The 17,239-nt window shown below is 46.7% G+C and overlaps 1 protein-coding gene across 5 annotated transcripts in view; it reads right to left on the minus strand.

Moving 5' to 3' along the window:
• The window catches only part of MGLL (monoglyceride lipase), an 83,551-nt gene extending 66,558 nt beyond the window's left edge, over positions 1–16,993 (minus strand). Inside the window, exons 1-2 of one of the 5 annotated variants that reach the window (XM_019499708.2) lie at positions 16,898–16,993; positions 15,313–15,451 (exon numbers count right to left, since the gene is read on the minus strand). In XM_019499708.2, coding sequence (XP_019355253.1) covers positions 15,313–15,437 — 125 coding nt within the window. In that variant the 5' untranslated portion in view covers positions 15,438–15,451; positions 16,898–16,993. The other 4 variants (XM_019499709.2, XM_014605786.3, XM_006264418.4 and 1 more) reach the window with 4 other exon arrangements.
• Positions 16,994–17,239: the final 246 nt, after the last annotated feature.

Genomic DNA, 17,239 nt, shown 5'->3' on the forward strand with positions numbered 1-17,239 from the left:
GAAAGGCAGAATCAGGTTCCCTATTTCTCAGTATACACATTTTAGACTCAACTCTCACATAACTGAGAAGTGGAGTAATGTGATACAAGCACCATTAAATGATGCCTCTTTGTCAAGAACAGGTCAAGTGCAGGGAAGGAATCTACTCTTCACTCTGCTACAGACTTGCTGTGGGGCCAGGGCAGAAGACTTCACCCCACATCCTCATACCTTAGTCTCTCTCCATGTGTGAAACAGGGACCAAAAAGATACAACACAGTGGCAGATCCCCTTGAGAAAATATAACCCACCCACTTTGTTCCTGGCAACCCCAGAAATGCAACTGTGAGGATGTCCCTGAGTATCCTGAAAACCCAGGTCCTGAGCACCATGCCAGGGGCACTCTTTAGGGTGTCCTCACTACCTCATTTCTAGGGCTGACACATATGGAGTGGTAGCAGATGGGTAAGTCTTAGTTCCTGGGCAGCATGGCAGGCCACTTTTCTGTCCTGAAGTAAATATACCCAACTTTACCTATCTCCAAGGGAGCCTGTAAGGGTTAAGGTATCAGTAGGCATAAAGCATTTGAGGCCTTTACCCAGAAGATGCTATAGATGTGTATAATTGAAAAATGGGCCAAGTAGCAAAATTTGTATCTAGATGTGAACACCATTTAAAACCACTTTGCTAATTATTAAGAGGCAGGAGAGAGAGTTATAAAAGTGCTTAAGGGATTTAGGAGGGGGAGAGCCCATGAAGGTCAATGTGAGAGGCAACTTCCATTACTCCATTAATTTCCACTTAAAAGCAAAGCTCTGTGGGTGGAAGGTGGCTTCCTGCCTACAGTGTCATGGAAAAGGACTATTGTTAGAACAGGCTAATAAAGCAATAGTAAAGGACTAGAACTCCTGGAAGTTTGCTGACCCAGCCCCTCTTTCCTCTTCGGAGAGACCAGGGACTCATACTTGAAGGGTTTCTGAAAGGAGAGAGCTTGCAGCTTGGAAGATCAACTCTGCAGGCAGCTCATTCTTGAAATCACAGTGCAACGATGAGCAGATGTCTGGGAATATGTGAGGCTAATGTAATTAAAGGGGCTATGCTTTAAGGTCAAGAGAAAGCTTACAGTGAAAGGGTGAGAGGCCTTATTCTAAGAACTAACTTACTTTACCTTTGTGTATTACTGATAAATTCGTACTAAACCCTTTTGACTGAACAACCCGGTTGTTTAAAAGTGTGGTTCTATTATGAAAAGTGACTGTTAAAAATGGCCCCTTCTTACTCAGCTCCTCTGCTCTCAGATATATTCAGAGCCATTTCTACTGACTAGTGCAGTGAGTCTCAACTAGGGTGCTATGGTACCTGGGGTTCCTTGAGATCCTTTCAAGGGTACCATGGGTTGCCACACAATGTTAATATTTAGGTTTACAAAGATAAACCCAGAGACTGCTAACAGAAATCCACAGCTGTGGTCTTTTTGAGTTCTTTGCAACAGAAAAAACTGCACTATTATTAGTCTGTAGGCAAAACAAGAGTGAATACGCCTTGGCTTGTTCCAAGGGGTGCCTCAAATCTAAAAAGGTTGAGAACTACTGCTCTGACCAGTTTTCACTGGTTTTTCCTCTTGTTGACCTATAGCCCTGCAAAGTTATCATAGCTATGAGAGAGCGAGCTCTGCTATACCTTCTGGGGAGGAATCAAATGGGATTAATTAACAGACGGCCTCATCTTGTCCACCCTCAGATCCAGCCAAGAGGTTGTTCCCTATGGTACATTCAAACCCAGAAAGGGCCCTTTTGATCATTCAGTCTGACCTCTTACAAAGCACAGGTCATAGAATTACATCAAGTAATTCTCATGTCAAGCCCACGATTTCTGGTTGCTCTAGAGCAGATCCTGTAGGAAGACATACAGTCTTGCTTTAAAAGTTTCAAATAATAAAGAACTCACCATATTCCCCAGTTATCCATTCCACGAGTAAATTACTCTTAAAGACCTGGTAATTTCTACATGCTTGGTAGTGTCCCTGGTTAGCAATTCTTAAGTAATTGGTAAAGGGTGCTTTTAGTTTGAGCCAGATCCAGAAACACTGTAGGAAACACCAAGTCCACTACAGGTAAGGTTAAGCAGTATTTTCTGTTTAAAGCTTGACTTTTCTAAGCACTCTAAAAATATGCATGATGATTAAGATTGTCTTGACATTTTTCACACCTTATGAGGGTTCTGAGTCCCATTCATGGGCAAAATTTGGGGTTATTTGAGCAAGGGGTTCCTTTACATACAGATCCCCTGCCCTCCCCAAAAATCAGCAATTCACAAAATCAACAGATTCTTATAAAGCAGGAGGTTTTGTGCGCACAGGGCTCAATCCAATTTTCCAACTGTCCCTCACATGGCCTCAGTCACTTCCGCTTTGGGGAAACAACATTGAAGCGGTTATGAAAGGACACTACGTGGCAGCCATTCAGGCATCCAAAGAGACTGTGGTGCATGTATGCAACGAGACTAGGCATGAAGGCCGCCAGGTCTGCTGGGGGCTCGGGGCAATGTGCTGGGGTCATTTGTTCGCTTCTTACTCAAAGTTCCCCTTGATTTCTAGGAGAGATTGGAAAGGAATATGGCACAAGTAAGAACTTCAGGTTTTTGCCACCTGTGAATTTCCAAATAGTATCTGTGACTATTTTCTGCACGAAGCAGTGACTGTAAAATTGCCACCCAACGGAAGCTGTCTGAAGCAGAACATATAACTGCAAATCGCCATTAAACTTAGACCTAATAGAACAGTTTGTAACTAGGCAACTTCTATCATGTTCAGCTCTTGATTATTTCCTGCATGGGCTCAATTATCCATCCACATTTTTATCCTCTCAATCCAACTTTGCAATCCTCTCTGGCTACCAAAGTCTTCATCAGTTATCTATGAGCAAGGTGGATAATTTATTCTTTAAAAAGTAGAGAAGTCTGAGGTTATACGAATCTCCAAGTATCCAGTCTTTCACAGAGCAATTTCCAAGAGGCAGAGGGGAATTATTTTGGAATCCCGTATGCTTTGGAGTGCAAACCTCGAGGCTTGATTTATTTCTTAATCATAAGGCGGTTATGTATTTTTAAAATGCCTAGAGATTAAGTACATTAATTTCAAATGAGTAATCCTCTCTCAGCATATTCCAGAGCTGCATTTCGGCACTGGCCAGCTGTGAAAAGAATCTTTGCAGTAGAAAGGGTTCTTTGCAGGCTGTGTCAAAATCAATATTAGGAATTACTCTGTTGGGAAATTAGTACTATCACAGACCAGGCATGTGCCAAGGGTCTGGACATGTTCCAATTAATGTAGCATTTGCCACAAACCTGAGGTAGGAAGAAAGTGTTGAATGTAAACAGTTAAACATGATATACAATAATCCTGTAAAGTCAATGACTGCTAAAACATGTACTTGAAGGGCTGAGTCATGTTTCTGTGGTTTGGATATTCATAAGGGTGGCACGAGATGTTACGGTAATCTACCTACAAATGAGTTACAGTTAACATATGAATGCATACTTCAGTCTACTGCTACCTAAGTCATGCTCTACATTGTTGGTCAGCTCTATATAATCTCTGCCTAAAGACCTTGACTACACATGGCTCATTTTCCTACCATAAGTAACACCACATCAGCTCTACCTGTCGTAGAAAAAGTGACACCACTGATGTAGAAAAGGAACAAGTTACTGCTGGTGTTATAAGCACTGCATCTGGTCATTTTGTTCTCATAGGAGTCAAAGATAAGGTAGGGTTTAGAACGGGGTGAGCAATTATTTGAGCTAGAGGGCCACTTAAGAGTTTTGGAAAGCTGTTGCAGGCTGGGTCAGCACCCCCACCCTCCACCCACAACAGTTCACCAAAACTTCTTAGGTGGCTCTGCCCCAGGGCCTGGCCCAGCAGTCACTGCCCAGTGATCCTGGGGTCTCCATGGGAATTGGCCCAGGACCTGTGTGGTCAGGGCAGATGGGATGGGGCAAGCGGGCAGGGAGCAGCATCTGGGAGTGGGACAGGCAGGCAGAGGTGGAGCTGGGGCCAGGAGCACAAGGCAGTGACAGCGCAGGGCCAGGGCCTGGGGCAGAGGTGAGATCCACTCCTAGCATGCCTCTGTCCATGGAATCAGTTGCTCAACACATCAGGCAGGTGGGCCAGGAGCCTCCTGGCTGTGGTTTTCTCCTTCACCTGGCTGGGTGTGTGGTGCCCAGCATGCAACCCCACAGCTATCACCACTTCTGCATGCTACCTGCTGCCTGGAGCGGTGCAGCAGGTGCAGCTGATGGAGCTGTGGGGAGCTGAGCAGTACCCAGTGGGAAGCTGTGTGTGCTGACCGGGGCTGGGGCGTCGGTGGGCACAGGTGGTAGCGCAGCGCAGGCTGCCCCAGGCAGGAGCGGGCAGGGCTCAACCCCATGATAAGCACCATGGATACAGCCATGGCCTGGATACAATCAATTGGTAGGCACCTACCTGCAGGCCAGATCTGGCCCGCAGGCCATATTTTGCCCACCCCTGGTTTCAAATGCCTGCAAGTGAATGGGACTGTTCACCCTCGAGTGCTACTGGTAGAACTAAAGCTAGTGATGGCAAGAAAGGGACAAATACAGATCCCCACTTGGTGCAGTGGGTTAGGGTACGTGCAAATAAAGCAAAAGGCATGTGGGATGCATTTACTGCAGCAAGGCTTTAAATAGAAAGGGAAATCAATACTCATTTACAGTATCTGGCAATCACTGAACCAAAACATACATGCACACCTACAGCAGAGCAGAAATAACACCACTTATTTAAACCACAAGCTGTTATTCTGCTGAGGGAACACTGGATTTTATGTGCATTCCTTCATTAGAAACTGAGAAATACCACACATTTTTGTGCACTTTAAAAAAACTGCAATAATGTCAAAAGCAAAGAGACGAAGTAGTACAATTATTAACCCCCTCGCTACTGAACTCCGCTCTAGTGTTGTGCAGGAGTGAAAGCTGCATACTTAATAACTGCCAGTGTACCAAGATAATCTCATTCAGCCCAGGGGACAGTACCGGGGGGGCTTGCCTTTTATATCAGCTATGTGGGAGAGATTTTATGACTGCCGCAGAAGTTCTGGAGTTGTCCAATCCATGTCCAAAAAGAAGGATGGATTTTCTCCCCCCGAAAAAATTATTCAGGCTGGCAAAACATTAGCAGGTCTTGACCTTATGTTATAACATGATGCCGTTTTTTACATGACTTTGCCAAAGAGAGTGACATGACTCTCCTTCCTGAGGTTACAGAAAAGTTGTGTCACAATATGGGGACATGAACTGCTGAAGACTGGAACGCAAAGTAAAGCAGTACAAGGGAAATGCCACCTAAAGGCTTGTATTAAATACAAATGTGGCAGAAAGAAGAAGTTTTAAACAAATAGATATTTCCCAAAAACTGCAGCAAGAACCCAAAAGTAAAAATGGATACAAACAAAAGCAAAACTATATTTTGAGTTTCAGTTCCCTACCTTCAAACAAGGCAGCTAGTAAGCAAATAGCACAAATACCAACGGCAACATTTGTGTAAGCCAGTGGCAGAACTAGTAAGAGAACAAGAATAAGGGGGACATCCTAAAATCACATGGGAGTTTTGCTAACAGCTTCAACGGGACCAGGATTTTACCTTGGGTCTTATGAGTTTCAGTTCCCTGGGGTCTGAATTCCAGCCCAGGCCATAGGGCCACAGCAGCCACAGAAAGGAGAAGTGCATTTTTACAATTCTTTCTGCTTTAATAATCTAAGGGAATGTAGGTAAGAAAATGTGCCTGTTCACAATGCAAATGCATTTTGTATCTTTAATATTGTGCAGTCCTTCACTTCAGCCATCTACAGTTGCCCACAAAAATGGTTGAATGCTGACCTCTTGAATATCCATTCAATGAAATGAGATTATAAATGATCCTCCTAATTCAGTGTTTTAATATTCCCAATATCATAAAAGAGCTTTCACATCACGTTATACATCTATATGGATGTATGTGTGCATATACACAGAGTCTTTACCAAGTCAGCTAGATGCTACCTCTGCAGCAGTTTAATTACTTATTGCTCCCTCATCATTCCTCACTCCATCAGCCTCACAAATCAAGCTACCACAGATCTGTGGAGTCTGACAGATAAGTTTGAAACTTCTCTGAAGAGGCACCGAATAATAAAGGCAAAATATACTCTTCTTTTTTTTTAATAAGCCCACCTCAAGATCTGAAGTGCTGGCTAAACTGCTGACAGATTCAGCAAATAAACTCTTCTTTCTGTTCTCCAATAGAAGATTTTTCCCATCCCACCCATTTAGTTGCAAACCTGATCAGGAAAAAGATATAATGTGCAATAGCGTCTTGCTTAGCTCAGGTCAGGCAGTCTCCTAAAGAGAGACTGCGGATCTTTCTTCCCTATCAACTGCATAGTAGTTTCTGCATCTTCTCCACCGTATCTGGACACAATAATAAAGCATATAGTTACTATATGGATTTATTAATTCTGTTTGCTTGAAGTCCCCAGCCAAGCACAGGTCCTTGCCCATGTCATCATTCCTAAAACATTTCTCACATTCTTGTTCTCTTTTGAACTCGCTGGTGCTGGGAAAACTGACTTTGGGCTGAAACGCGGAGAACAAAGACTGAATCACTTGGTGGATTTTATCTTCTCATATTATGACCCTTCTGAGGGTCTCTCCATCATTGCTGTTCTAATAATAGGACCTAGAGGCCCCAGCCTTTATGGCTGGTGATGTACAAATGCAGTCCCTGCTTGAAGAACTAGTGACCTGGTGCTACCACATTAAGTCAGGGGTTTATTTGGGTGGGTCTATGCTATGAAAGAAATGAGCCCAGCTCATCTACTCCCACCCTGCATATGTCCTCCCCAGAAATTTGGTAGCAAGGCCACTACGAAGGGTACCCCTTAAGGCATAATCAAGACCTAGGTTTCTGGCATGTCCTCACCACCTCACTTCAGGAGCTGTGTCCACAGTAAAAATAAGGCAAGGAGGGAAGGATTTATTTCCCCAGTGTTATGACTAACGTCTCTGCCATCATGGCCCTGACATACCCTTTGGTTGCAATAGGAGTAGTTATGAGATATGGAAAAAAGGGATGTTAAATCTGTCATCGCTACCAGAAACAAATAGTGGAGGTCCCACTAAGCTCATTGAGACTTCCTCTGTCAGTAAGAGTGGGTAGGATCAGACTCACCTACAGTGGTGATGCAGGGAAGTCACACTACACTGTTCTCCTGCAGGTAACACTCAGGTGGGAGAGGTGGGTGTGACTGAACGTAGTTATGAACAGTATAGAAGTACCTTATGTTAGTTTAGCTTATTCCCTTTCTATAGGAGAACAGGCCATCCTGGTGTGTGTATATGTATACCAATATAACAGTGATTATCTTGGGTAACATTTGGGGGAGAGGGGGTTGTACTGATTTGGCTTTACAAGAATAGTTGTAGCGGTATACATCTGGAACATAGATGAGATGTGACAAGTTGAAGAATCAGTGTACATACAAATTATGGATTCTGGCTGCTCTTAGGGAACTGCTTTATCACTAACAACTCAGTGTATACAGAACTGGCCATCTGCTTTCAGGGTCCTGTAATGAATTTCCTAGACCAGGAACTACAAAGAGCCATTAATGGCTCCTATTCAAGTGGACAAACTGGAGGACAATGAGATGGCTGAAGCCTAAGGAAGTCACTATCTGCAGGACAGGGTTTGAAATACTGGAACTTCCCTAGGAGAACAAAGAGATGAGGTAGGTGTTAACACTGGGTCTTAAGAAACCCAGAGCCTGAGATCTGAGGCTAACTCAGAAGGAATCACAGGCTAGATCCTATGCGACTAAGTTTTGCTGCCATTGTTAAATCAGCTAGGAGCAAGAAATAAATTCAATCCCCTCCACACCTGACATGACTTTGCCAGTGAAGATGCAGCTCTACTGACAGGAGAAAACTGCTGTGAGTGTAGTGTGTTGTTCAGCAAGTGGTGTAGCTTTACCAGCAGAAAAACTCCTTTTAGCAATAAAAGGTGCCCCTTCCACTTGGGAGCACTGCCCACAGGGCACAGGATCTTCTAGTGCACAGCTGTGTCCATAGGAAGCTGCCTCAACAGCACCTGCCAACGTGCACGTACACCCGTGCACTTCTGGTGGCTCTCCTACAGCAGCTGTGCTGCACAAAGTGCAGTCTGGGACAGCACTGGCTGCTGAATGGACTGCAGCAGCTGGCTGAAGGAGTGGGGCATCCACACATGCCTTTAGCCCACTGCCAGGCAGTGGCAAAGGTGGTGTTACTCAGTAGGCAGAAAGGATAGTTCTGCTGTTGCTGAAGGGCTCTGAATGCAGATGCACTCATAGGGCACGTCCAGATGAGTGTAGACATTTGGTTCCCTGGGGACAAGTAGCCTTGCCTTCGGGGAATGCTTTGGCGTGCGGCAAGTCTCCTTGGGTGGGTAGGGTAGGCTGGGGCCAGCACTGGGCTGGCCCCAGCAGCCTTATCTGGGGTCCTGGGGGCTTCCTGGGACTGCAGCAGTGGTGATTTTGCTGCATGGAGCCTGGCCAGCAGTCGCAGCATGGCTCTTGGTGGCCCGGCTCCACTTTTGAGTGGCACATGTTGCCTGTGCATGCACTGTTCCTCATTTTTTTTCCACAGGCTTTTTTTTTGAATCCCTGGATTTTTTGGTCTTTTTGATATCCAGGGTCAAAAAAAACCCAAGGAAAAAAAAGCACAGCAGTGTACGCATGGGCAGCACTCCCTTGCAGTAGGGAGAACATCTAAATGTGCGGTATGTGGCACCGCAGATGTGTTTGTAGAGCCACATACCACGTGGCCACACTTGTCTGGATACAGCCATAGAGTTCTGCCAGCAAAACCCTGCAGTGTGGACTAAGCCTAAATAAGCCTGCAGACATGGGAAGCTTTGGTGGGAGAGGGGAAGCTGAGGTAGGCTTTCAGAGCAATGGGGCTAGCAGGGACAGCTGAGGGAGAAAGAAATTGGCTGCACAGGAAAGAAAGACTCCATGACTTGGAGGAGGAGCCAGGTGCAAGGGGAAGGATCCCACCGACTTCACAGGGTCCTGACTGAGCCCAAAGGATGCTCAGGAATGGAGAGGAAAGGCAGGCAGGGAAATATGCAGAGGTGCATCTGCTGTGCTGTCTCCACATCCATATTTCTTGTGCTAGAGAAAGTAAAGAGCAGTGGTTATTTGGAACCTTTACAAAATCTGTATGCCTGGCCGCTTCATCTACTGTGCATCCCTAAGGAGGTAAACAGCAGACACAGACTGCCTGCTGGGTGGGACTCTGCTTAAGCTCCAAGGGAATCTGGAGGCTTAATACAGCTGGGTCATTGGGTCTCCTTTCTCAGCAGGCAGCCTGAGCCTATGTAGTATGGTCTGAGCATACCTGAGCTGGGCTGAGAGTGTGGTTGGAGGCTGACGACATGACCATAGATGGTACAGTTGTTGCTGGAGTATGCAAGTCTGTTGCTGGACCATGCAGCATGCCTAAGAGGCCAAGGAAAGAGCTAAGGGAAGCTTAAGAGCAAACACAGTCTACTTTGGTGGGACCCAAATATAGCAGGGTGGTGACTGGCTCACTGAGGGAGTTGTCAGGACTGCATGACCCAAGGTCTGAGACAAACAATACTCCCAGCATTTGTAATCCTTTTTAAAGTGGACTGAAATATTCACACGAGGGTGGCGAGAAGCATTTAGACAAGTCTGTGGCAGAACCAGGAACAGAAATCAAGTCCCCTGACCATGTTTTGCAACAGTCACAAGGACCTTCTCTTCCCCTACCGATTCTCACAAGTCTGGGTAGCAGGAGACCCAAGAATCAGGCAAATCAGAAGCTACAAAAAAATACAGCTTTTCTTTTTCATTCCCAAAGGGCTAGCTTGGAAAACCCCACCTATGGGCAGCACCACAGGGAGCTCCTAAAGCCAGCTCCGGCCCTTACACGCACACATCCACAATGCCGCATTGTTTTGGCTTCCCATCCGTGCACATTGTACACCTGTGGCTAGAAATGTACTGTACGGCGCAGGTAGCTGAAAGACAAAGGCAGGATAATAATAGCGGCTATTCATGAAGCAGCTTGCTTGCTTTTTTTCTTGGGCCCCATTGCAAAACAAAGCCAGATTTGTTTCTGTGGAACATTCTTATGGTAACGGGGGAAAAAATAAAAACAGCCTACTAATGAGAGCTGTTAGAAACATCTACTGCAAGAATAGAAGCATCCCTTCTGTCTATCAAGTGGGCCCTCTTATTTGAAGCTGATTTATATTTTTTCCCTTGGAAATGGTTTGGGGGAAAACAGAATCATAAAAGGATGCCCCACTTACAATTAATAAGGCAGTCACCATGGTGCAGAGAAAGCATTAGCATTAGGGAAACACATAAATGGTTGACATATAGGAGAAGGGAAGGTTTTAGAAACACAGGTATCACAGCCATACAGCACATAAAGCCCGGAGTGCTGATTTGATAGTGTTAATCTTTAAGCAAAATGTGTTATTTCCCCTGTGCACTGCATAATGCTATGATCTGATATTCAAAGCGAGCTGAGCTCATCTCGGGCGTAATGGCACAGATGTCAGTGAGCTTACACCCAGGAGGATTTTGGTCCTGGCTTATGTTCACTTGGTGATAAGTTTCTGTTCTCAGGGTTTGCAGAAAAGAGACACTTCCTCAAAGTGACAAAACCAGTCATGAGGGATTTTTTTTTTAGGGGAGGTGACCTATTTGGACATCTTTAACGGTTAGGTCACTATTTCTTTAAGAAGCAAAGGACAAAACAGGGGTGTTTAATCCTCTAACCTAGCTAGGTGTGAGCTTCACAGTATAATTACTTATTCACTGGCACAGTACATAGGAGCTTGTTCGATTTGGTTTATTTATCTGTTTATTTATTGTGTAAATGTCTGAAAGTTCAAATGAACTATGTTCCTTGGCTGTGCTGCACATTACAGTTTCTTGGGAAATGCTGGTGGTGACGTGCTAGCATCAATAAGCAATATTTAACGATCTGGGGCCCTACTCAAAATAAAACCAGCTTGTATTTCTGCACCATGGGAGCTTCTGTAAAGCCTGAGGGGAAGAGGGATGTGTATTTTTTATTACCAGATTGATTCTTGTATGCTGTTGAGCTGGAATGAATTAAAGGGAGTTTACCGAGGATATGAGCCATATAAGCATGAAATGGGAAAGAGTTTTGTGAGTTTTCTAGAAAGGTTTCTGGATTTTCCATAACAAAGTCTTTTTTCCAGCTGCTGATTTTAAAAGCACCTGTTCAAAATATGTTGAGGGCCTCATAAGTCCTTATGCAACTAGGCAGATGACATTTGACTCATGGTAAAATGAAGCACAAGTAAGACGTAGCATCCTTATAATGTTGGGTGTCCACATGGACAATTCCCGGGGTTGATAAGCTTTTTTTAGGGGAACCGACCACCCAAATTTCTACCTGCAATCAGTGAGAGCTGCAAGTACTTAGCGTTTGTGAAGAAAAAAACTGTCTCAAGTTCTGTACCCCCAAAAAGATGGCATGCAAAACCAACAATCGGGGCTCTAGAAAGTGTCATCTTAAGAGATTTGCCTGAGGTCACATAGCTGGGATCACTGAGAAAGACACAGGACTCGTAACACATCTTGCATTAGTCTACATTGCCTTCATTTTGACTCCCATTTTCTGGGGTGGGGTGTTATAATGCTGATGTTTCTTCACTTTATGGACTGCTTTTTAATCAAGGAACAGGTATATGATGTGCCATATGTAGGCAGTTGTGACCCTGTTTCCAATGTTAATGATTAGCTGGTATGCACTCCAGACAGTACTGAACTGTCCTGCACTTGCTCTCCCCATCTCAGTCATAGTTTTAAATGCACTGGTTATGGTTAGTCCCCAGTGCCACAATATTAACCACTGCTATGCAAAACACATGTTATCTCACTATGGTAGTCTGTCATTCCTGTTTAATAATCCTGGCATGTATGTGCCTACTCGTTTTCTCACGTGTTCAGATACATCAGCTCAGGCACGTAAACAGGTTCTGCAAGCTGAACAATTTGCAGGTGTTACAGGAAGGCACCTGTACTGCTCTGCACAGTTCCCACACAAAAGGAATGATCAGGAATTCCTGCCCCCTTCCCCTCTCCTCCCGTTAGGTGCATTAATATCTAATCTGTCTCTGCCATATCATCTCTGTGACACCTGAGTGCCTTAGTGCCTCAGCATCATTCGAGATAGTCTCTTAATTGCCACTTCAGAACAAGATGACAGACCCTTGATCTCCCAAAAGCAGGTTTCACTCTGACTGTAACTTTGGCCTCTGTGGCATAAGGAACAAAACTTCCCACATGCTCCCATATGGGCCAACTCCTAAGCACCAGCTTGGGCCAATGGAAGGTGAGAGTACACAGAGGGCACGTCTACACGTGCACAGTTACTGCTCAGTAACTATGGTGATTTACACCGAGTTGGCCATAAATTTGCTATCTGCATGATGCAAATTTACACTCACTTAGTTACCGTGCAGTAAAGCATGTGTAGATGCCTTACTGCGCAGTAACACTCTGTATGTGCTCCGACTTGGGAGTAACTTTACTCCCAAGTCGGAGTACACACAGCACCACTGCGCTGTAATGCCTACACGTGTAGACACCGGTCTAAAAACTGCTTACTGAGCAGGAACTTACGGCAGTAAGACACTGTGCAGTAAATGCATGTGTAGACACACCCAGAGCCATGCAGCATTGGGTCCTGTATCTGTGCAGATGCTAACCAGAAGGTCCTTAACTTCCCATCCTCCGAACTAATCACTTAACAAAATGCTGCTGCTTATTAGTCCACCACACCATAACATGCCTGATCCTAGGACTGAAACACAGGCACTTCAGAAGGGCGCAGTAGCTATCAGCTGGCCCTGTTCTCAGAGGGCATCTAACCATCAGCCCCCAGGCTAAGACTTCCTGTTTTATTTTTTCCTTTGAAAAATTTCCTCTCTTTTTCCCCTGGGAGGGGGTCAAGAATGATACATCCTATTCCACTGGGAATCAAGTCGATGATAATCTCTGGACATCTGCAACAGAAAGGCATTTCGAAAGCCCTTTGCTGGGACTGAGGGGCAGAACGCAGCCATGAGAAACTCCGCTGTTTGACCACAACAGCACCACACGTTCCCCAAACAAGGCAACCAATGAATTTCCACAACATTCATCTCCCCCCCAACCTCCAAATTGAAATATTTACCCCTCATCAGGATTTCAAACTGAATAAATTGATAACAGGCCCCTACAACTTCCCCTATCATTTTTGCTGAACATTTAAAATCAGATGGAAAACGCTGAGTTTCCATACACAAAACAGGAAATTTGGGATGGTTTTGGAGAGCAAGAAATGTATTTTGGGGGCTTGTTTTCCCATCAGAGCATTTTGAGAGCATTCATACCAGTAGGAACAAGATACAGAATCGTTATGCAGTGACTTACAATCTCTCGCCATCAAAAGTACAAGAAAAACTAAAAATAAGTGGCCCCTCCCCCCACACTTATAACCACTTGTAAATGAGCAGCACTGATCCTGTTTACTTTGTTGTCACAAAACTAGGCCAGCCTGGCTCTCTGTTAACTGCTTGGTGTGCAGAGCCCTGAAAAGACTAGTTAGTGGAAAGAGCTGAACACCAAGTTTTAACTTTCCCTTCTCCATCATTCCTTTCATTCCTTGATCAAAGCCTCATCTGCTCATCACCAATTTGCTAAGAAATTAAACATGAAAAGAATGTGATTCCACAACTCAGTAAAGAGCATTGTGGGCAGTTAATGATTAATTAGCATTATAATACATGACAGGCTGGCTTCACAGAAGAAGCTTGTTTTGATACTGAATTTGTTCTGTAGAGAAAATCTCCAGGCGGATGCCAGTGCTATGTGCAAAGCGGTGCCAAAAAGTTCCCTCCTGCTTTTTTAGGATGACAAAGCAGGGGTTAGAAAGAACTGTCTAAGCTGCTCCCTGGATGAGGGGATTTTAAGTCAAGACAACTGTTTTAGAGCCTGATCAAGGGGATTGACTTTGGTGGGCTTTGGAACAGGCCCGACAGTTCATCTGCCAGGGGATGGGTTGCTAGTAGATGTTGTCAAAAAGGGTCTTTCACTCACTTTTGCGTCAGGAGTGCATGTCATTCACTGAGCTCCGGCAGCTTGGCAGCAGGTGTGGGACCTGAAGTATGATGCTAGGTAACTTCAGCATTATACCCATCCGCTACGCTGCTGAGCACTCCTGGCCAATTGTGAACCGTGATAAAGGCACTGGAGGGCCAGGGGAGAAACATTTAAACTTCCCCTTGTTCCTTGAGCTGCAATTTCCCACAAATGAGTTCTATCCCTGTACTGCAAAGATAAACAGAGCTTATCCTGTTTGCCAGCAGAAAAGCAAACAATGGAACAATAGCTGCATTTTCATATGTAACTGTCTATATGGCAAGTGCTAGTATCAGTCCACGTCAAGCCAGCATCTTATAACGGGGACTGAAAGGAAGAGAAGAGATCTTAAATACCAAGGGAAATGCAGAGGCAATTTCCCACCGGAAGACCATATTCATGTTTTGGGAAGCACAGAACCAAAGTCAGAAGCCGTTGCAGCACGGGATTATTTTGAAAAAAAAAAAGTCATTTACATTTCTTTCCTATAGATTTATTTATTCATGCTTCATCACTGAGTTTGGTTGTGAAATCACAGCCAGTTTCAAGTGGAAGACCCATCTAAGTCACTTGCCAACTATATATTTAGTAAGGACATACCGCATGTCAACATACATCTAGCCACTGCTCCCAGATTTATAGCACCTCCACAAACGCTGAATCAGAACTCTGAAGTCTGACACGCGAACACTAAAAATAATGGAAGAGGCGAGGTGATGTAAACCCGTGCATTTCACGCATCTTGGAAAGTTGGCGGCGTTTGTTTTAAAATATTTGTTTGATGCCAAAATGCATCACCCGTGTGATACTTCTTTTAGCACACTGCAATCTCGCCCTCTTCAACAGAGCCCCAAGAGAAAGCAAATCCAGACTGTGCAGAAACATCACTCACATAAGTAGCCCTCGTTCCTATGAGGTCTACTCAGGTGAGCTCGGAGGACTACCTCCTTGCTAGGAGCTCCCTGTGGAGAGGGTCGGTCTTTTGACTTATGAAGCACCCCAGGCACCTCTGATGCAGTATACGCCATACCTCACCATTCAACCAACCCAGTTATTTATTGACACCCCCCACCATAAAAAAGTGCCAGGCTTGCAATGACTCACCTTGGGGTTGCTGCCGGTTTCCAGTATCTGCAGAAGAGGTACTGCCCGTCTGCATTGACCATGTGGGGCAGGTCCTGATAAGGGACATGCTGAGGACTCCTTCTGGGGGAACTTTCCTCTGGCATTCTGGAAGGACGACCTGCAAGGTGTTGGAAGAAACAGGACATACTTTACCGGGGGGCAAGCAAGACACTGTCCCAGGGCTTTCTTGGGTGCAGACATTCAGGAAGGCAACTTGCCACAGCTGGAAATCCCCCTCCCCTCCCCTCCCACCCTCCCAACGTCTTGTCCTTGCTCCCAGCCGGCAGTAGCAAGCCCTCTTCAGCTTCTCGCCAGTGCGCTCAAGCTACTGGAGAAGGGAGAAAGAACCAGCCTGCTCCATTTCAGCTGCTCGCCCCCTCCCCTCCTTCCCTCCTCCTACCCATCTGGGTTTCTTTGATACATCAATTTGGGAAGCGGATCTTCCCGGGGAGATTTTGGAGCCGCAAGCAAGGGGGTCCGAGGCAGCGGGGGCAGAGGCTGGCTCGCTCCTCACACGTCGCCAGCCGCAGCAGCGATGCCCGGGGCTCCGGCGAGCGGCGGGAGGACGAACCTGCTCTCATCCTGAGCGCGGCTGTGCATGCTCGGGGGGAGGCAGCTCCTCGCCCGGCGCCGCCGACACACGCGGGCGCCCCGGCGGGCGGGCAGGAGCGCCGGGCTGCGCCAGGCAATGCAATGCAATGCAAAAAAAAAGGGGGAGGTCGGGCTTTTTTTGCAAGCAGATACACCCCCCCCCCCTCCCCACGATCGCTCTTGGGGGACGGCGAGCACCACGTGGAGTGCACAGCGTGGCTTGCCCCGAAGCAAATCGCCTGTGCTGCTGGTGGCGGTGGGAGGGGAAAGGGGGGAGGGGGGGCACTTTTGCAGGCAGCATCCGAGGCTCCTGGAGCACCGCCGCTGCAGGTCGCTTGCAACTTTCCTGGCACGCGCCGTGCCCAGCCGGGGGTCGCTGCTGGGCGGCTCCGTGCCAGGGGCGGAGAGCGCATCCGCGGGCGGCGGCGGAGCCCGAAGGAGGGACCCCTATCCCCATCCCCGGGTGGGATCCCTGCTTCTGCACCCGCCCCGCGGAGCTGGCCCCCAGCAGGCTGTTGCAGCTCCTGGGGCGGGGTGCTTGTGCAGCCCCGTCCCGGCTGGGGCAGGGACCTGAGCTCTGCGCAGCGAAGCCTGGAGGAACCGGGAGCAAATCCCTCCCTCCAAACACCGGGACAGTGGCAGCTCCCAGGTACAAGCCTCCAATTCTCCCCTCCTTGCTCTGGGGAGGGAGAGCTTAGTGCCACTTCCTTCACTTGGGATAAGGCCATGCACGGAGAGGGGCCCGGGGCTCATGCAAGGTGACCCACGTCCGGCCGCAGCTCGGAGCCAGGGCTCGGCCCCTGGAAGTGGTTCTAGCCCCCCTGCCTGAGCTGGCAGGTTGGCTCAGCCAGTGGAGCAGGGCGCCCTGCTCGCAGCGCCGTGGGTTTGGCATCAGGACTGGAACAGGAAAACTGTCTGAGGTCCTAGACTAGGAATCCAAGCCCCTGCTTCATGCCCCCAGTTTTGAACCCACCTCAGTGGTTTTGGCTCTGGTTAGATCCCAAATCCCACAGAGGCCTAGGCTGCGGGTCCAGTTCAGTGCTGCTGCTCTCCTGACTTTCAGAGCTACTGAATCCCAACCCAGAAGCACCAGTCCTCTTGAAGTTAGTCCAGATCAGCATCCGAACGCCACGTCACTGGCTCATCTCTAATTACACCCTGCTCTACAGTATATAACAAACACTTATGAGAGCTGTCAAAGCCCAATTCTCTTGAGGGAGAATAGCAGCCCAGGTCTAACAGATCCAAACACTGAACTGAAGAACTTGATCCTCTGGTTCTAATGCTGACAAAACTCCCTACTTAGCATTAATCG

The sequence above is a fragment of the Alligator mississippiensis genome, chromosome 12 (assembly GCF_030867095.1).
Source record: "Alligator mississippiensis isolate rAllMis1 chromosome 12, rAllMis1, whole genome shotgun sequence".
Classification (NCBI taxonomy): Eukaryota; Metazoa; Chordata; order Crocodylia; family Alligatoridae; genus Alligator; species Alligator mississippiensis.